The 22,381-nt window shown below is 37.5% G+C and overlaps 1 protein-coding gene across 1 annotated transcript in view; it reads right to left on the reverse strand.

Moving 5' to 3' along the window:
• CUNH8orf34 (chromosome unknown C8orf34 homolog) overlaps positions 1 to 22,381 on the reverse strand; it is a 371,243-nt gene that overhangs the window by 39,387 nt on the left and 309,475 nt on the right. Inside the window, exons 9-10 of the mRNA XM_045286330.1 lie at positions 20,251 to 20,336; positions 17,290 to 17,366 (exon numbers count right to left, since the gene is read on the reverse strand). Coding sequence (XP_045142265.1) covers positions 17,290 to 17,366; positions 20,251 to 20,336 — 163 coding nt within the window. The remainder of the gene's footprint in view (positions 1 to 17,289; positions 17,367 to 20,250; positions 20,337 to 22,381) is intronic.

Genomic DNA, 22,381 nt, shown 5'->3' on the forward strand with positions numbered 1-22,381 from the left:
ATGGACAAAAAATGCCATCATTCAAGCAAAACAAGGGAATACTGTGTCTTTAAAATCAAGAAGGATGTGTGCCAGGTTTGCAATATATTTATCCAATCTGTAAACTTAGAGAGTGGATAATCAGAGAAGTTGGATTATTTGAAGAGAAATGCAGCATTGAGATTGGAGGAAGGCTTATCAACAGCCTGAATTATGCAGATGGCACAAAATTGCTGGCTGAAAGCAAGGAGGACTCAAAGCACCTACTGATGAAACTCAAGAATTGTGGCTTTTAATATAGAGTACAACTCAATGTAAAGAAAAAGTAAAAATACCCAGATCTAAGCCCATACACAACATCATAATAGGTATAGAAAGGACCAAAGTTGTCAATAATTTCATTTTGCTTGGATCTAGAATTCATGCTCATGGAAGCATCAGTCAAGATAAAACCGAGTGCTGTATCGGGGAAATCTGATGCATAAAACCACTTTAGATTATTGAAGAAAAAGGATGCTCCTTGAGGACTAAGATGTACTTGATCCAAGCCATGGCATTTTCAGTTGCTTCATATATATATATATATATATATATATATATATATATATAACAATGAATAACAAAGGCAAATGAAAAGGACAATGCATTTGAATTATGGTGTTAGCAAAGCTATGGAAAGTACTCTGGGCAGCCAGAAGAAGTAACACATCTGTCTTGGAAGAAGTATAGGCAGAATGTTTCTTTGCAGCAAGGATGGTGAAATGTTATCTCGTGTACGTTGGACAGTCCATGGGAAAGGATAACATGCTTGGCAAAGTGGAACATTGGGAAATGGAGGAAGATCCTCAACGACATGATTGGCATGGTGGCTGCAACAATGGGCTCGAACAATTGGGAGGATGGTACAGGGCTGGGCCATGTTTCCTTCTGTTGCACAAAGGGTTGCAATTTATGGAAGCCATGTATGACCTAATAACAACTCTTCCAGAATTATCCCATATATGTAATTAGAGAGAAATACCGTAAGCTAGAGGAAAAACATTTTAAACGATGCAAAAAAAAATAAGATTGATATACTCAAAACTCAAAACTCACTGCCTTTGAGTAGATTCTAACTCACAGGGACCCTATAGGACAGAGTGGAATGGACCTGTGAGTTTCCAAGTCTGTGAACCTTTATGGAAGAAAAAGCCTCATATTTCTCCTGCGTAGCATCTGATGGTTTTGAACTGCTGACCTTGTAGTTAGTAGTCCAACTCACAAACCACTATATCACCTGGGGTACTTTACATCAACATCACACACATTATTTCTTCACAGCAAGCACTAAGACATGTGTCCCAACTGTGCTTAAGAAAGCTGTCTTATTGATCCAGGCATTTTCTCAGAGGCAATATTGATTCAAGCATATTTTATAAGAAAAATATACTAACATAGTATTTATTAATTGAAGGTTAAGTATCCATTATCAACAATTCCCAATGTTCCACAGCCAGCCAGATTACATAGACATATGAGGTCCAGTTGGCTTGAGACATCTCTGTTCTATCTTTTATGAGAAGGTTGATATTTCACGTAAATGTTATTAGGTGTATTTTTCCATGATTGGTAGATTATGGTGTCCATGTTGCTTAAAACATTTCATACACAAGAATTTCAAAGGTAGAGGATATTAGTGATTTAATTCACTACATGCAAGTAGTAGAGCTTCAGTTAGCCCCAACATTTACACCCAGTAATCACAAGAGACTTGAAATCATTTTCCACTCCCTAGATTTGCTCTCCAATCCCAGGGTAATTTCCGGTTTAAATTTACTTAATGTCGTCTTTGGCCTTCAAGTTCTAACTTTCACCTGCTTACCATTTCATTCTGGGATCTTAAAAGGCCTGGTTACACTGAAAAGAAATTTTGCACCTTAATACAAAAAGATCGCAAAGGAATATCCTTGTCAACTTCAGTCCTGGAAGCAGGCACTGGCTCTCCTCCACTTTGAACTAGGACAGCAAACTAAAGAAGCAATTTCACAAATCTTTTGAAAAGAAGAAAGTCACACTTTCAGGGTGTGTTTTTCCATTTCTAAGATGAGTAATATGTCAGTGAATTATTAGTTTGCTGCTCTTTCCCCATACCATAATGAGATCAGTGTAGCCTAGCACATTTTTACTCAGTTTGTTTTTAAAAATTAGTTCTGGCATTTGAAGAGAGAGTGCAAGGGAGAGAAAGAAGGAGAATTTGTTCCGGTTATCTGTTTTCCGTTTTCTTCTCGTTAATGCACACACAGAATTGCTTGAAAGGACGCGGTAACCAAGCGCTAGACATCAACCGCAGAGAGAGGGTTGGAATCTGCACAGAATGTGGGAGACTCGTTTTCAGAGCTCTGACTCCTGACTTAGGAATGGCTGGAACTCTCCAGAAGCCACAAAAAGTCCTTGGCACACCCTGACCCCGCCTCTACCCATGGCCAGGAACAGAACACACACCAAGAAATGCCATGTAGGGGCCATGCGTGACCTATCAAAGTCATTAGTTAATGTCAACAATATGGAGAACGTTATTCACACATCAGGAAGAATCGTTTTTTATCATGTCAGAAACCACCTTCCTAAAAAAAAGGGTTGAAAGCATAATTTGAAGGCCAGAGCCTGTTGTAGTTATCTGTAAATTATACCATCAAATTTCTAAATGAGAGTCGCCTACCTACCTGAGGCTCCAATTCTCCCATCTCCTTTCTGTCTTTTACATTGCAGAGAACAAACGAGATACTGTCAAAAAGTATAATACAGGGTCAAAAATGATGTCTACAGAACAGAGTCCATCCTTCCTTCAAACCTTACCTAACTATTCCAACCTGGGGTAACCGCTCCTACCTCTAAATTGATATGCTCTCTGCATCATCTTGTAATGGTTTGCATCATTGTGCATTTAAATTCTCTTTATGGGAAAGCCAGGATGTTTTCCAGGTGAAACTATTTCATTTCCTACTTTCTCCTAAAAGACTTTACGAGAGAGCATGCGTCGTAGGATGGATCCTATTTAAAACTTAACAAATAATTATCAGGTGATGGACAAGGCAAGGCACATGCTCAAAAGGATATTAAAGTTTGCTATCTGTTGTGCACTAGCACATCTACATGATCTAGAGATGGCTCATTTGCATAATCTCCACTTGCTACCTCAGAGAGTGTGTTTTCCATATTACCGCGCTGGAGCCACAAAACACGGCATCTGCCATTTTCTTTTAGATATTTCTGCCATCACAAAATGACATGTGGGGGTGTTGAGCCACATGTTCATAAGATCTTGTCTATCGTTCTTAAAAGACAACATTCTCTGGTGGATTTGGTGGGAAATTGAATCCATACTGTTCTACATTTATGAGAAGTTTCCTGATACTTTAGACAACCCCCAACTCGGGAGTTTACAAAAGAGAAATGCTGGCTTAAACATTCTACAAATGGTCTCCTGTGGGTCGTAACCCCCTTGGGGGTCAAATGGCCCTTTCACAGATTTCGCCCAATTCATAACAGTAGCAAAATTGCAGTTATGAAGTAGCAACGGAAATAATCTTATGGTGGTGGGGGGTCACAACAACATGAGGAACTGTATTAAAGTCTCACGGCATAAGGAAGGTTGAGAACCACTGGCTTAGAAGAATATTTTACATAAAACCTAGAGAAAATTTAATCACTTTAACTAAATCTGAAAAATCCATATCGTACATTATATACATAAATCTGTGGAAAGTTCTATTGGGATACAATTTCCTCAGTTGTAAGCAGTGGTGGTGGATTACCCAATCAGCAGGCAGGCATGAGTTTACTTGTATTTGTTTGGTAATCTGTAAATAATTTCACATTTTTTCCATCACATCAAAGATTCTGCTTATTCGTGAGGCTGGTATTCATCTCCCTCCCAATCCCATAGCACCGTTCCTATAGACTAAAAGCCTCTTTTCAAATTTATACTCCCTGCCAGAGACAAAGTACCTAGTAAACAAGGATAGCTTGGCTCTGCTTGTCCTTCCTTATTCCTCTGCAGCGAACAGTCCCTCATGGCTTCCCCCAAATGAAACAGTGCTAGTCGGTGAGAGCCACCTTCTATGTATGCATTGCTTCCGTCTGCTACTTATATCGTACAACAATCATACTGAAGGGGAAGGTCTGGGTAATAAGTAGTGGATTTGTGAGCACAAATATTGCCGAAGGAATAATTAGAAAGGTTTTAGGGTATTGTTTGTTCATCAAATTGAAAGGGAATGAAATTGAATTTAACGAGATATCAACACAAGTGGTGAATGGCAAAAGGGATCAGATTTTTATCAGTCTAAGTATAGAAGTTCTCAATGAGTTTAACGGGAATATAACCTTTCTTCTGAAGTTTATGTGTGTGTGTGTGTGTGTGTGTGTGTGTGTGTTTCAATTAGAGACGTTGAGGAAAGGCTGGAGGATAACTTAACATGAAGGTTATTATTCATGGAGGAATGGAATTTCTATTATACATTTACTCTATACATTGAGCCCATTGGAATGTAAGAAATTGGGACTAAAATTAAATGGAAATATAGAACCTGACTCTTTGTGCAATTTGGAAGTTCATTGCAATAACTTTGTGGGCATATATCTGAATGTATTTTTAGAGGATTGTGTGCAATATGATTAATTTGGAATGCACACATGAGCATGTTATAAATATCATTTCAATATAAATTTTACTAAAATTTTCAGGGATCAATGTCATCATGATTTATTTCCCTCTTTTAATCCTATATTTTATCTCCTAGAATTTACAGGGTTGTTTTCCTTGTTTGATTGTTTGTTTGCTTTAGCAGGGCCAAACATTTCTCCAAGTAATTTCATGTCTTTAAACAACAATTGGTAAATCCATACTTCAAATCAATCCTGATCCAAAGCTGAGACGGAAGATTGTAATTTAAACCTCTAACCCCTCAATACAAGGTGGTATGTAAGAGCTTTAATTTTCTATTGAGTCCCTGTGTAATACCACTTCACACCACCTACACTTTTCTATTAAGGCTCACCAAGTATTAAGTCCTTTTAGGCTTTGTGGTGTGTTCAAGCACAGGGGGTGAGCTGGTCTACTTGGTCCTTAAAGCAATCTAAAAATAATAATCCTTCTCTGAATCTTGTTGCTGTCCTGGCAGTCAACTCTAATCCTTCCCTCCAATATTAGGACAACGTTCTGCTTGAAATACCATGTAATTGAAATTACAAGCTCTCTGTGCGTCCTGGCAGTAAGCCAGGGCATTGGAAATCAGCTTATAGCAAGTATATATTGAGCTAGGCACTGTCCCATTACAATATGGGATACATTATATTCATTGTTTCAGTCTATCCAGGAATCCATTAAAATTAATCACAATGTGAATTTCCTAAAACACCAAGGATTCCAATAATAGAATCCCTTCCCAGGGCCTTCTGCCCTCTGCCTTCCTCAGTCATAAAGCTTTGCGCCTGGTGCCAGCCAGCATGTGCTCAAAAACAAAATCCCACTTCCAGCATTTATGATATCTGTGGTGATGAATTTTGAGCTTTAAAAATGGGCATAATAAAACCTGCACGAATGGTTTGCATTCACCAACTCATCTAAATGGTGACGGCTGCAACCTCCAAAGATGCCCCGGAAGAAAGACCCCGCGGTCCGCTTCTCACAAATGAAAGTCCTACCACCCTCTCCTAATCTTCGCCAACCACTCATCTGCTTCCCGTCTCTGCATCTGTTTACGAACTCCGCTATCGCTAATGGATTCAATATGTGGTCTTTGGTGCTGGGCTGCTTGCACTTATTATAGCGCTTTCAGTACCCATTCAGGTTTTAGTACACACCAGAACATCATTTTCTTTTTCACCTACACCACATGCCATTGTGTAGCTCTACTGCATTTGGTTTGCCTGTTCCTCAGATGATGGATATTGGGATCGTTCTGCCTTGGGGGCATTGTGCAGACTGCTGTTATAAACATCTGTGTAAAAATTGTATTTGAACACATTTTTTACAATATTGTTAGGTCTGTAATATAGGAATGATATTCCTGCATCGTGTAGTAATTCTGTTTAACAGCTTTAAGTTTGTGCCCTCAAGAGTTATATAAAATACTTAAAAAATCTCTTAAATAGAAAAGCACTGTAATTTGCAACAATTCTACTGCTGTGAATCTCCCTAGGGGAATAAAAAAGTATGTCCACACAAATACCTGCATGCGACTTATGCAACATTATTCATGGTAGCATAAAATGTCCACCAACTCATAAACAGACAACATGCCACGTGTCCATGAAATAGCATATCCCTTTTCATCTATACAAAGTAACCCCACTAGATGGGATTGAACAAAAGAATTATATGTGAATGGATATATTGGATGTGTAAGATATGGTAAAATACCAACAACAACAATAATAATAAGGGGTATTGAGGGGGTATGGTGGAGGAGGGAGGAGTTTAAGGGGAGCAGATATCAAGGAGTTCAAGAAGAAAGAAAACTCTTTGAAACTGGTTGTGGTAGCAATTGTATAGCACTGCTTGATGTGATTGAACTATGGAATATTATGATATCTATCTGTAAGAACTCCCAATAAAATGATTTTTAAAATAAAATAAAATAAATAAGCAACAAAAGAAGGAATAAACTACTGATCATGTTATAACAAAAGGAGCCCTAGTTGGGCAGTAGCTAAAGTCCTTGGAAGATCAATAGTTCAAAATCACCTGCTTCGCTACAGGAGAAAGATCGGGCAATCTGCTTCCATAAAGGTTTACAGTCTTGGAAACCCTGTGGGGAAATTTTAATTTGCCCTACATGGTCACTAGGAGTAAGAATTGACTCAATGGCTATGGATTTGATTGTTTTTAATTTTGTAAGACAGATGAACCTCACAAATCTAGGAAAGGAGGAAAGATAAGATGTTGAATAAATAGATGATGTCAAATGTCAAAGTCCTTAGGGATTAAGGATTGTGAATAAGTGGTATTTAATACAGCAGCAGATAACATGAAACTCAGAGGAAGAAGAATTTTTATTTGAGATCTGAGCAAATAACGGCCAGTTTGAGAAAATAATGGCCAGAAACTAGGATAAACTCAGCATTGTCCCTTGTAACTGTGATATGAAAGAACTGGAAACATTTACACAGAGGATGAGTGTTCAAGGAATGGCTGGGAAATATATAAGAGGGCCGTGAGTGGAGCTAACTCAACTAAAACCAATAATAACAAGAGCAAAAGATAGTAAACATGGGCAACAAAAGGTGAAGAGGTTGACGAGATGGAGCAAATTATTTTCCTTTGAAAAGAGTTAAAAACTAGACCACTTCAAGGGCATAATGCTTAGGGAGTCCTCATCAGGCCTGTTTTAGAAGAAAAGGCATACATTTGTCACCATGTACTAGAACTTTCAACCAGTTTCTATTATTTCCAACAGTTTCTTCTGACAACCCTTTTATTTATGGTAATGGCCATGATAATAACAATAATAAAATCACAACATATTTTGAGATATTACTATGAATTATTCCTAATCATCTATGGCACAAAAATTTGAAGGAGATTAAATGCTACAAATCAGAAATTCTTCAGGTTCAACATTAAGTACAATCCTATATAACTCCCAGCCAAAGCAGCAGTCTCCCATAAATTGGGAGGCACTTAAGATGGGCTTCATTTTTTTAAGAGAAATTAAAATCACTGTGATGCTATATTAGAAATATATCTTTATATCCCATTTAACACAACAGTATGACAGTCATTAGTCTAACAAAAAGAAGGATAACATCAGTGTTCTGTTGGCCAACAGAAACTACAAGTGCAAGAAGGAGATGTCCCTAAATGTAGCAGAGGTGTTCTTGAACTACTGTCATGAATTAACTCTACTCAGCAACAAATGGCAGCACATAAAGAGTAGGGTAATCTAACAAAGTCAAGAGAACAAAAAAACTGATGTTCTTAAATTTTAGATTAGGAGTAATGCAGAATTAATACTGAAAGTTCAGTAACATGAAAATGATAGTCTTGATTAGGGGGAAAAAACCTAGTTAAAAACAAAATTACAGAAGACCCCTCAATGTTATGGATTGAATTGTGTGTGCCCTCAATTCCACTACAACACAGGAGGGTCATAGGTGCACCCTATGCTCCTGCATCGACATCACACTGGTCACGGTTGAGCCCTTTGCTGCAGCCAGGGTCAATCCAGCTTTCTGAGGGTCCTCTCTGTTTTGCTGCCCCTCGACTATACCAAGCATAATTTCCTGATCCAGAGATGGGTCTCTCTTGACAACATATCCAAAACCATGAGACAAAGTCCCACCCATCCTTGCTTCCAAGAAATATACTGGTTGCACTTCCCCCAAGACTGTTTTGTGTCTCCTGCTGGCATTTAATGGAATTTTCAATATTCTTTACCTACACCATAATTCAAAAAAGTATTAATTCTTCTCTGCTTTCCTCAGTTCATTACCCAGCTCTTACATATATAAGGGACAATGGGAAATACCATGGTTTGGTTCAGTGTACCTGTAGTAAATATGCCAAATAAAATACTTTGATTTCTCTATACTGCTTCTATGAACATTGATTGTGCATCCAAATAAAATGAAACATGTGATAATTCAATATGATTTTTATTATGAGGTTGCTATGGTGCAGTTGTGGGATTTGTAATGCATAATGAAGGCAGCAGTCTGATTTTATCAGTAAGTACATCAAGCTCTCTTTGCTTTTAGTAAGCCACATTGTTTCATCTGTATATTGAAGGTAGTAAGTTTGCCTTCTTCCAGTCCTGATGCTCAGTTATTCTTCATATAGTTCAGATTGTCATATTATTGGCTCAGCATACATATTTAATAAGTGAGATTTAAGGATACAACTCTAATACACACTTCCTCAATTTCAATAAAGAAAAGATTGAAGCTTTCGAGGACCCACTAGCTTGCTCATGGAAGTAGCAGTCAAGAGATCAAAATACATATTGCATCATGTAAATATTCTGCACAAGACCCCTTTAGAGTGTTGAAAAGCAAAGATGTTACTTTCGGGACTAGGAGGCATGTGACACAAACCAAGATATTTTCAATTGTCTCACCTTCATATAAAAGTTGGATATTGAATAAGGAAGATCAAAGAAAAATTGATATGTTTGAAGTGATGCTTGAGAACATTGAAAGTACCATGGACTCCTAAAAGAACAAATGATCTCTCTTGGAAGAAGTACAGTCAGAGTTCTCCTTAGAGTCAAGGGTGGCGAGACTTCCTCTTCCATCCTTTGGACATGTCAGGAGACACCAGTCCCTGGAGAAGAACATCATGGGTGTTAAAGCAGACAGGCAGTGATAAAAAGGACAGCCCTCAACAAGATTGATTGACACTGTGGCTGCAACAATGGGCTTAAGTGTAGGAACAATTGTGAGGATGGCCCAGCCAGGCCAGTGTTTCAGTATGTTGTGCACAGGGCTGCTCTGAGTTGGAACCAATTGGATGGCACCTAATAACATTTCCTTGCTATGTTGGATCCTTTGCCTTCTGGGCTATGTACAAGCTTCACCTGGACAAAATTTAGTGTTGTAGAATTCAAAATTTTTTGCAATTTTATCCTTAGTTTTCTATTATTCACACAGTCAAATGCCCTTTCACAGCTAATAAAATACAAGTAAATATATCTCTGGTGTTCTCAGTTTTTGGCCAAGATTCATCTGATATCAGCTATGACATTCTTCTTTCCAAGTCTTCATTTGAATCTGACTAAATTTTGTGCAAACTTCAATTTAAGAAACATTTTTTAATTATCTTCAATAAAATTTACTTGCATGTGATATTAATTATTGCTCAATGATTTCCACAGTTCATGGGGCTACCTTTTCAGAATGGGTATAAATATGGATCTCTTCCAATTAGCTGTCTTTTAAATTTCTTGGCAGAGACGATATCAAGTACTAGGAAAGTGCTAACTAAATCAAGTACTGGAAACATTTCAGTTGGTATTTTGTCAATTCCTGTTTTTCACTAATGCATTCTGTGCAGCTTGGACTTCTTCCTTCCACCCCGTGACCCTTCTGTAAGGGGATGTCCCATTACCAACAGATGGGCTTTGGGTCTCCACTCCACACTCCCCCTTATTTACAATGATATGATTTTTTGTTCTTTGATGCCTGATACCTGATCCCTTTGACACCTCGTGGTCACACAGGCTGGTGTGCTTCTTCCATGTGGGCTTTGTTGTTTCTGAGCTAGATGGCTGCTTGTTTACCTTCAAGCTTTTAAGACCCCAGACGCTATATCTTTTGATAGCCGGGCACCATCAGCTTTCTTCACCACATTTTTATATTCATAGCAACAATGTATGAGGGTTCCAATCTCGCCACACTCTCTCCAACATTTATTATTCTCTCTCTCTCTCTTTCTGTGTGTGTGTGTGTGTATGGTTTGTTTTACTTTGCTGTCAATGTGGTTGCAAACTGGTAGCTCATTGTTTTGATTTGTGTTGCTTGAATGGCTAGTGATCAGAAGGATTCCTTCATATAGTTGTTGCCCATTTGGATCTTTCATTAAGGTAGCTACTGTACATTGAAGAGCAAATTTCAGAGTCTCTTCTGACATCCACTTTGATCTTTTTTCTTGTCATTTTTTTAATGACCTCTCTTTATGTAGGATATCCTTGATGCCATCCCACACCCACCTGGTTTTATGCCATTATTGTTAAATGTGTCACATCTATTCTTGAAATGGTCTTAAAATTCAAGTGATATACACCTAAGGTCATATTTGGATCTTGTGTATTTGTTTTAATTGTCTTCAACCTGAACTTTCTTATGAGTGATTGTTGGTCTGCTACACAGTCAGCCCCTGTGTATTTGATGATGATATTGAACATTTCCATCAACTCTTCCCATAGACATAGTCAATTGATTAATGTGAATTTCTTCTTGTGAGGTCCACATATACAGTCATTTATATTGTTGAAAAATGTATTTGCAATGAAGTCTGTTGGCCTTGCTAAAATTTATCATTCAATCTCTATCTTTGTGTCCATCACCAAGACCATATTTTACAACTACAAAAGCCTTCCTCTTTTTTTCCATCTTTGGCATTCCAAACATTAGTAGGTATCAATGCAATTTGACTGTGTTTGATCAATTTCAAACTGAAGAAATTGGCAGAATAGTTTAATAGCTTCAGAGGTTAGTACATAAATATAAATAACAGTTGTATTAACTGGTCCTTCTCAAAAGAATGTAGATCTTACCTGTCACATATGGCATTTTAGTTCAAGATCTTAAAATGTTCTTTTTGTTGATGAATGTGACACCATTCCTCTTAAATTTGTCATTCATAACATAGTAAACCATATGACTGCTTAATTCAAAATGGTTAATATCAGTCTATGTGAGCTCACTAACACCTAATTTATAAATGTTGACACATTCCATTTCATTTCCAAATTTTTGAGATGTACTTTGTACATTCCGCCTTCCAACTATTGACGAACATTTGCAGCTTCTCATTTTGAGTCACACCCTTCAGAAGATGAAGGTCCTGAAAGCTTTGCTCTGTTCATATCATTAAAATGGAATTTACTTTTAGTGGAAAGCAATTTCCCAGTAGCATTTTGAGTGCCCTTCAACTGGAAGTAGTCATCTTCTTGCTGCATAGAGTACAGGTTTCACTGCTATCTGTGATGTTTGAAATGACCAGTACCTCAGAAGTGGATCACTGCGTCCTTCCTAGTCTCTTCTTACGCTGGAAGCTCCTCTGAAATCAGTTGACCATGGGTGACTCTAGAATTCTAGCAACATGCAAGCCACCACAGTATAACACACTTACAAAGGAGTGAGATGACTGAAACTGTCCTTCACCTCCAAGAATGTGGACTGATCCCACTTATCTATAAAGGTGATCTGATTTGGAAACTGGGTTTTCTTTGCTGGGTTAATTGGCTTATGACCCCATTAGGTAAGTCCTCACCCTAATCATTCCTAAGTTACAAAGACATCAGGACAGACAAAGAGATCCACACAGGGGGAGGCTAGATTTCAAGGAACAAAAGAATTTCTGGCAGTAGCCCAACATTTAACCCAGCTCTGTGGAAGGAATTAACAGGGTTAAACTCTGACTTCCTACTAGCCTTCAGAACTCTGAGAAAGCAAATTTCAGTTCTTTAAATCCACTGACTTACAGTGTTTCTAATATGGTGGCAGGAGCCAGGTGGCACTGTGAGAGAAGCATTGGGATGCGAACTACAAAGCCTGTGGGTCAAATGCACAGCCCATTACTGGAGAAAGAGCCCATAGACATTTACATTCTCAGAAACCCTAGGCAGAGTTTCTAGGAGGTAATATCTACTAGATTGCACAGGGCTTATTGTGCCAAGAGTAGATAACTAAGACATTCATACATTTCTGGCATCTTTTTTCAGGACTTACAGTATTTATAATGCCTAGGCTTTTAAAATGTATATCTCAAGTTAAAATGTAAACCCAAGATGTAGGCAAATGTTTAATTAAATCTATAAGAATTGAATTAACAGACATACTTATAAATAACTCAAAGAACAAAACTCAAAGAATTAAAACCATTCAATATGTACAATATTCACTTCCTTGTATATAGATATCTTTTTTAATTCTCTAAATTATTGATTTTCCAAAGTGCTTAGGGAAAATGTAAATATTCTTCAGAGGGAAAAGGGAGGAAAGAGCAGAGATGAAATAACTAAAAAGGAAAGAGCCTGGCGGATGGAAGAAGATGGTGTCTAGTTGATTCACCTACTGGAGCTTCTGCTGTCAGACCAGAAAATTGGACGGTAAGGTGAAGGAGACTGGGAGGCGGAGCCCTGAAATTAGAATCAGGGAACTAAGGACTGTTCTGAACCCTGCTTTTTAAAAATTTCACTCACAAAGCAAACTGAGAACGCACTAAATCGCTCTAGGTGTGGCATGCTGGGCTCGTGGGCTCCGGCTGAGCAGCTACCAGCGCCCTTGTTTGGCAGTGAGTAGTGATTTCCTCAGGCTGAGACCCCTAAGGGGACATAATCCCAGACAGGAGGAGAACTTCTGAAAGCTAGTCACAGGACCCCACAATGGAGCTCCCTGCACTATTAGCTGCCTTAAGCTCACAGCCTGGGGATGGGGCCGATGAGTAGTCACTGATTTGGAGCAATTGAAAAGAAGTAAGGAAATTTACCTGAATCAGGTCAGGTGTGGCAGAAAATAAGCAGATACTTATAATCCAGGGGCGAATTCAGTTCCAGTTGGCCAAGAAGATAACAACCTTTTTGATAAACTGGATTTCCCCCTCTAGGGGTCAGCGTGACAACCCAAAATCAGGGGCCCCATAAGCCAAATATAAAAAAGATTGAAAAAATATTTTCTCAGTAAAAACTGCAAATTCCAGGCTCATTGTTTAACTCCAAGATTACTTGGAGAACAAGTCCTTTAACATATATTAGCATAATCAGGAAGCCTTTATTAAGGAATGCCATACTGCTGCAGGAACATCCACCCAACCTCCATGGCAATCTCTCCAACTAGGATAATTTCGTCTGCATCTACGGTGCTTACACCAAGGAGGGTACACCCGCATGCCCTCCGCAGCACTCCAGTTGTACACAGAAATACCACACGCCAATCAGGGCACTCCAAGCACCGTGAGACACACCACTATGGCTTACTGAGAGATCAGTCAGTGAAACGCCACCCTTATGGGCCGACAACCATGCAACCAACATCATGTGAGAGGGCTAATCAACTCACATTCAGAATAACAGAATACTGGTTGGCTAGGGTAAGAGTAAAACCAAAGGAAGATTCAGTGGTATCCTGTCCCCACCCAGTGTAGCTATCTGCAGGTAGTTCATAGAAGCACTCATATTAGTCACCCAAGAGAGAGCCCAGTGGTCTTTGACTCTGGAAGATGGCTCTAGGTTCCTCTAAAACAACATGTAAGCAGCAACCGACCCCAGAAGCCTCAACTAAAAATCAGGAGAAACAGAAGACAATGCCGGAAGAAGTCATGAATCTAATGACGTGCATAGAAGAAGCAGACACTGACCTGCCACAGAAAGAAATTTTCGGAATGCTGATTGGAGTCATAAAGGATATGAGGGAAGCAATACAGAAAAAGGGTGAAAGTCAACACACCAAAGTGATATACAACATTTAAGGGATGAAATAACAAAATCCAGTACCAAATTAACACACTTTGCTAACAGACTTGAGGAGGCAGAGAATCACACCAGTGACCTAGAGGATAACCAAGCAGACTTCAACAAATGGGAAAAACAGTCAAATAAGACAATCAAAGTAGCTGAAGAAAACCTGAGAGCCATGTCTGATGCTATTAAAAGGTTCAATATTCGAATAATTGGACTACCGGAAGAAGACACAACAAAGAAGTTAATAGCAAAAAAAAAACCCCACAAACCCCAAAACAATGGAATTCTTAGAGGAAAACTTCCCCAGCTTAATAAATGAAAATCAGGCAACCATTCAGGAGGCTGAAAGAACATCAACCATACTGAATCCCAAGAAGAAGTCACCAAGACACATAATAGTTAAATTATCCAACTATAAGGAAAAGGAGAAAATGATAAGAGCAACTAGGGAAAAACAAAGAGTCACTTATAAAGTTACCCAAATAAGAATATGGTCAGACCTATCAGTGGACACGATGAAGAATCAAAATGAAAGGAGTAACACATACCAAAAACTGAAGAAAATAATGCAAACCCAAGAATACTATTCCCAGTCAATACATCTATTAAGATAGATGAAGAAGTAAGAGTCTTCCCAGACAAGGAAAAACACAAAAAATAGATAAAAAGAAACCCAGCTCTACAAAAGATCCTTGCCAATCCAGTGTGGGCAGAAGATCAACACTCACTGAGCACAAATAAGAGACCATCACATAGAACAACTGCACCCATAGGACAACAAAGGGAAAATGGCCCCAAGATAGCATTAGTTCAAGAGTGGAAACAAGGCCAGAATGAAACACACACACACACACACACACACACACACACACACACACACACCAAACTGATAGGTAGGTAGGAAAACACCCAACACAAAAGGTATAAGATGACAACACAGAGTCCACAGATGGATGAATGGACTGAACTCAGGCACTAAAAGGCCAAGGCTAACAGATAACCCATCGATCTGCTCCCTACAGGAGGCACATCTCAAGCTTGCAGACTAAACCAGGTTGAGAATTAAAGGATGGAGAAAAATATACTAAGCAAATGGCAATGCAAAAAAAAGCAGGGATAGCAATCTTAATCTCTGACAAAATTGATATCAAGGTACAGGCCATAACAAGAGACAAGGAGGGGCACTATATAATGCTCACAGGAACAGTAGATCAAGAACCAGTGAACATAATAAATATGTATGTGCCCAAGACATGGACAAATATGTTGAAAAATAATCCCTTCCTAAACTATCCCAGATGGCTGTCAGGAACCTCAACAGACCCATAGCAATAGAAGAAATAGACAAGCTTGTCAAGGGATTACCAACAACAACAACAAAAATCCTCCTGGGCCAGATGGCTTCACAGGAGAATTCTATGAAGCATTCAGGGAAGACATCAATCCTACACAAACTCTTCCAGAACATAGAAAAAAGCACAAAACTCCCAAACTCTTTCTATGAAGCTCTTATAACTGATACCTAAAATGGGCAAGGATCCCACCAGAAATGACAGCAACTGACCAATATCCCTAATGAACATTGATGTAAAAATCCTTAACAAATACTGGTCGATAGAACACAAAAGCATATAAAAAATTTCACCATGACCAAGTAGGATTCATACCAGTGATGAAGGAATGGTTCAAAATGTGAAAGACGATTAGTATTATTAACCACATTGAAAGGAAAAATTATAAGAACCACATAATTTTATCGATAAATGCAGAAAAAGCATTGGATAACATCTAACACCCATTCCTGTTTAGAACACTCAAGAAGATAGGAATAGAAGGAAAATTCCTCAATATCATACAAGCTATATATGAAAAACCAACAGCTGCTAAGAATAGTCACATAAGGAAAGACTGAACTAGAACACAACCCTGGTTCTTTTTATTTTTAAGCTTGTACCAACTTGTACACAACTTGTACATAACAATACTATGGTCAAGAACTATCACATTTTATATTTATTTTACCTCTACTAGGGATGCAGAAGTGAGAAACAGAACAAACATTCTTGACCTCATAGACTGCATGTTACACTGGAAGGTATATTTAAATAAAAAGTTAAATAAACTACAGTAAAAGGTAATGAAAGTTGATGAGAAAAGCAAATGAAAACGTGCGATTTTACATTTTAAGGTAAGACTTCCAACTGCAAAAGAGCATATCAAAAATATATATTAATTTATCAGTTAAAAAAATTAAATTTCCTTAAGGATTCTACCCTCAACAAAATTCTTTGATCAAAATAATATTTTAGATAATGTGATTTCACAAGACAGTGTAATGATATATTAACTTAAGTCTTATCATTAGAATAGCCCAAGATTGAAATGGTTAAATCCCAAGTTGTTAATGGAGAGGTCTTCTTTCCAACAAAACAGTAGCCAGAAAAGACAGTGATTGCCTCTCAAAAAGATGACAGCCTAGGAAAAGCTATGGAGCGATTTTGCCCTGTCAGATACATTTATTATTAGTCAGAGTGAACTTGATGGCACACAACAAGAAGATTACATTAACAATTTCGAGAGTTTTTAGAAACTTACTATATATTATACACGTTGGATTTAGAAAAAGCACACGTCTTTCTGTCTTTTAATTCTCTTAAGTTACATTTTTAAGTGTCAAACCTTATGATTTTCTCCCATTGTACTATATTGCTGATATATAGTTTGACAAAAAACATCATAAAGATGTCACAACTTAAAATAGTATGCTGGAGTTCTATATGAGCTTCTAGAATGTGCAAAATATTTATTTTCCTAGGAACAAGTGTATAATTGCACTCTTGAAATCTAAGAAGGTAGATCATAATCTTTTAGATGTCCATGTATGTAAGTAGGCATCTAGTAATCTAGTACCCCCCAAAGTTAACATTGTCGATCTTAGTTAAGCCTTCTTTCCCATGACTAAAAATAATGTATGCAGTCTTTGCTATATAACTGCATAAAGTGGCTGCCTACTGATACAAGCATATTTGTATGGATATTATAAAATATTATCTAATTTTAAAATGCTCTTTTCTAGTCCTGAAATATATTTATATTAATAATATATATTAGTTTTAGAGACAAAAAATAATCAAAAGAATATACTTACAGGTCCAGCTAATTTAGATGCTTTCTCAAATTCCTCATCTTCCTCCATTAGGGCTTCTTCAGTTCCAGGCAAGGAATCTAATTTTATAAAAATAATAAATAAATCACAGTTACATATGGATTCTCTCTACCACTTGTGCATCAGTTTGTGTTTTGCATGTTGCTGTGCTGCCACCTGTATTTCAATACCAGCACAGTAATCAATGGCAGACAGAGGACAGTTGAATCTCCATAGTAAGACAGATAAGGAAGTAGGAAGAGGCAGACCCTCTGAAAAAATAACCATTACAAACCTTATGAATAGCAGCAGAACACTGTCTCATGCAATGTCGGTTACAAGATGTGTCTCTATGGTTCAAAGGCCCTCAAAATATGCGGAGGAAAAGTTGTTCCCACAAAGCAGAATCACTTTTAATGATGTAAGGAAAGCAACGTTGACCAGAAGATTTTAAGGGGTGACTCAAAAAGACAAGAAAATATATTGTATTGAGATGTGCAAAAATCTGGATACAGAACACCAAAAAGAAAAAAACAAAAAATGAAAACCCGGCATTTCTCAAGTCAAAAGAACTGAAATGCCTTGCTTTGTTGGGCTAATCTGCTACAAAATATCTCTCGAAAAAATTTTTTAAAGGTCTCAATTTGAAGCCTAACATATGTCTGACACAAGCCCTGGTATTTTCAATTACTTCATGTGCATGTGAAATCTGGACAGGGAATTAGAAAAGCTAATGAAAAGTTGATGTCTTTAGAATACGACGTTGGTGAGGAATATTGAATATCCATGGATTGCCAGGAGAATGAATAAATCTGCATTGGACCAAGTATGAATAAAGCACAACCTTAGAAGCCGTAAAGGTGATACTTTGCCCCATGAACTTTGAAATGCCACCAGGTGAGACCAGACTCTGAAGAACATCATACTTAGTAATGGATGAGTCAGTGGAAACAAAGAATCTCAACAAACTAGACTGACCCAGTGGCTGCAACGCTGAGCCCAAACATACCGGTAGGTGTGCTTATGAGAACGGTGCTGCAAGAGCAGTGTCACAGTCTGTTGGTGTGTATTGAAAATCACAGCATCTAACAATAATTACAACATTAGTTCTCTGATATTTAAGTGTAATTCTCTAGTATCTAAACCAATATGTAAACTTACTGTGAGAAGAGTATTAACGCTACTGAACTGGTCCTTAAAAAACATAGTTGTGAGTTAAAATTAAGTGAGGAGTGATATTTACTTATAAACTGTGGTGATCACCTTGTGTCCTTCTAGCTAATCTATAAATATTAGCCCTTTGGAATCGCCCCAAATAAACCAAGCAATAGTTACTTGTTCTATGTTCAGCCCTTGAAGCAAGGGCTGAAGAGACTTGAAACGCTGAGCCTCCTCTCAGTATCAGCACTTTGCCATTCTGAACGTCAGTTTATTAAGAGAACACCCCATGTCAAAATCAATGCAATAGATTTGTGTATATATATATATAAATAATCATAGATTTTTTCCATTGCATTACAGAGGTACATTTTAATGTTTTCATGCCACCTTAATTTTTAATGTGTATTAGGTAACCTATGACATATAACAATTAATACATGTAATCTAGATTTAAATGAAAAAGCACAATAATAAAATCAGCGTTTGAAAAGCACTACCTAATGTAAGAATTAGAGTATTTCTAATATATTTCCTATTCTGTGGTCTCCTCTTCTATCTTCTTTTGTGCCTACTGCTCTCCTGAGGACATCGGGCTCAGCAAAGTCGAGGAGCAGTGACAAAGAGGAAGCCCCATACAACATGAAATGACATGCTGGCTTCCACCTTGGACTCAGATATATAACAGTTAGTCGTGAGAGTGGCTTGGGACCTGCCCGTGTTTCGTTCTGTGGTGCATAGGGTCACTATGAATCCAATTGACTTGACAGCATCTAACAAGGACAACAACAGGTTAGAAAAATGTCCAACGTTTTATAATAAGGGGAAACTTATTTCTAAAATTATTGATACTCTACTTGTAGTGCATGAAAAGAGCCTCCTAGGCGGCTATCCCTTGGGTTGTACAGCAAGGAGATAGGAGATACGCTGTCTTACAGGGTCGCTCTCCGCCAGGATCAAGTCAGTGGCAGTGAGTAAGTCGTACATGAAGAAGCCGTGGTGGCATCCTGGGTTAAGCATTAGAGCGCCACAGCAGCTACTCGCTCTGTTGTGTTTCTGTAAAGCTTCCGTGTCAGACACACTGCACAGAGTGTGGGTCCAGACCAACTCAATAGCATGCGTTGGGTTACATTTGGTTTCAGCAGTGCTTGAGTCCCTTTTGATTGATGTCCTCACTACTAGCCTTTACTTTTTTCAACTTTCGTAATTATTAGCAAACAAATGGTTATAAAATAGTATCTCACTGTGGTTGTACATTGATTTTCTCTGATTAATAGTGTAGTTAAGACTTTTTAATATGTCTTTTGGCCAACTGTTTCCTCTCCTGAGAAAGGCCTATTATTTATTTTGCCTATTTTTCTATTGGTTTGCTTTTCTTTGTTAAAATTTTGAAGTGTTCTGTATATTACGATATAACCTTCGATCAAGGCCCACCCACTGGCCTGTAATCTTCCTGCCTTCAGTGTCACTGCATGTGTTTCGTGAATCTGAAGACTTTATAGATTGGTATTGGACACATGGGCTAATATCAGACTTATGCAGTTGATCTGTACTGGGTTGAGATGTTTTCTCCATACTCAATTGCTTTTGTATATAAAGCTCTTTTTTATACCCATATGAGTGTTTATGAATGTGTTTCTCCAGTCTACCCAGACTAACACACACACCCTGAAGAAGTGCACTGTGATGGACACACCACCAGCAGTTATGGTTGATTGGGGTTAGGGAAGATTGGTAGTTCTGTTTTATTTTTATTTATTTATAGTCACTAGAATGACAATGAGTAGTTTTGAATTTCGAACTTACCCAAAGAATCCGGCATTATTTCATCTGAAGAATGAAGTATCTGCAATGTGTCTTCTGTTCTTTCCACCAGATTGTCTCCTTGAAGCCTAAATAACCATAAATGATTACTGAAGGCTCTACCAATGTTGAACTACACAATGAGAGTACATAATATTGGTGACATGACCATGAACTGCTACACTCCAAAATCAGACATGCTTCTTCAAATAGAATTAAAAGCTTACAAAAGTCACTTTAAAATAATGTTTCTGCTTTTCTCACCTACAATAAACAATGTTCTATCTTTTCTCCTGTATACATAGAAGATTCTTGGTAGAATGTGCTTTTTTTTTCCTGAGTGAAGAAAGGATTATAAGTAAATGCTTTCAATAAAAACTACAGACTAGGCAGAAGAAAGACAATGGCCTCACAGTAGGCTCACCTAAGTTCTAGATCCATCGGGCCTGAGAAGGTTTTCAGGGTTATACAGACACAAAATATTAATTTTCCAAGTCACAATCACTACTCAACCAACATGAACTTGAGGGCCTCTATGCCAAGATAAAACTCAAAAATAAAAATGAAGATCCTGACTGTAACTGATTGTTGTAAAAGCATGTTCTTCTTGAGGGGATGATTGTGCAAGTAATTTTCAACAGTATCTTGCTGGGCCTTTGGATCCACATCTTTATAAACAAAAAGGTGGAGCAGCAGTATCTAATTGAAGTGTTCTGCTTTTATGATATCCTCTTAAACCACATAATACATTGAGGTAGAGTTCAGTAATACATGTGAACTCTGTCCAAAAGTTAGCAGAACAGCGTTGCTTTAAGGACTCATTAGTTCCTACCAATATCCTCTCTTTTTTTCCCCTGTATTAAGCTAATTGCAAGTATCCTCATAAGAATCTATCAACAAATACATAATAATTTACATTAAAATAAAAATTTACATTCAGGTCATCACTGTACAAATCTCTAAAGATATAATTTCCAAAAATTTATATCTTTGCTATTATATACTGCATTCGGATAATATAATAACTGGCGTTTGACTTTAAGAAATTCAAATTTGCATACCCTTGCCTCACTTGAACTTCTGTAGAATTAAAAATAACCAATTACATTTGCTTCTTTTGTCTAATAATATGTTCTGCCTCTCTTTGTAGGTATTATAAATTCATCTTTACTTATAGATTCATCTTTACCTATTACCTTCTATACGTTAAACCATTGTATGAGCAAAATTTTTAAAAATAATGATAATTTACTAGTAGGTAAATTATCTCTTTGGTCAGCTAAATATCAATTTATGGTCCTAATCAACCAATAAGCATTTTATTTTAAAGAAACATCACTTGTAAATTAGATAATTTATCAACATCTCAAATCATCTGTATTATTTCTTATTTATTATACTTATTATTTTTATTTGATGCATCTCTTTATAATAATGAGAAATAATACAACAATAAAGAATATAAAATATCCTTTTGTTGTTGTTCTCTTTGTCTAGAATCATGCCATCAAATTAGCCAGTGATAAATAATGTATGTTTATGAAGTGCTGAATGGTGTAAGAATTATAAAAAATGTACAGTTAGCTCCCATACATTTGGATATTTAAAATTAGGTTAAAGACCAAATTGAAAAATAAATCGCTAGCAAATGTATCAAAAAGCATACATACCAGAAAAATAAGTGATTATATTCATTTTTATCATTACATGGTTCAAAAAAGCCTCATATTGGTTTAGCGTTTACTAATATGCCCAACAATAAACCAAATTCAGAGATGCAAACAAATTATGCTAGTCTCTGATTTCACAAAGCTCTCTGTTTTGTGGTGTTGAAAGTCAAGCGACTGTGAAGAACAGCCCGATGCACTGGGTGGCCTCCAGACGCCACGAAGCCGGCTCATCTTTGTCCACACTCTGACCTGCAGATACCTTTACCAGGTGGGTATGTCTTGAGTTGGCACCATTTCCACTGCATCGTGCTTCCCATCCCTGCTACCCTTGATGGCTCTGCCAATGTCTCCTAAACTGTAATCCACACAGCACACTTTCTGTAAGAGGTTAATAGGCACTAAGCAAATAAGAGTTGTGTGGGCAAGTCCGGGAAATCATCTTAATGAAAGCTAACTCTCTTTAA

The sequence above is a fragment of the Echinops telfairi genome, unplaced genomic scaffold (genome assembly GCF_000313985.2).
Source record: "Echinops telfairi isolate 266 unplaced genomic scaffold, ASM31398v2 ScPeMD7_1;HRSCAF=3_0, whole genome shotgun sequence".
Lineage (NCBI taxonomy): Eukaryota > Metazoa > Chordata > Mammalia > Afrosoricida > Tenrecidae > Echinops > Echinops telfairi.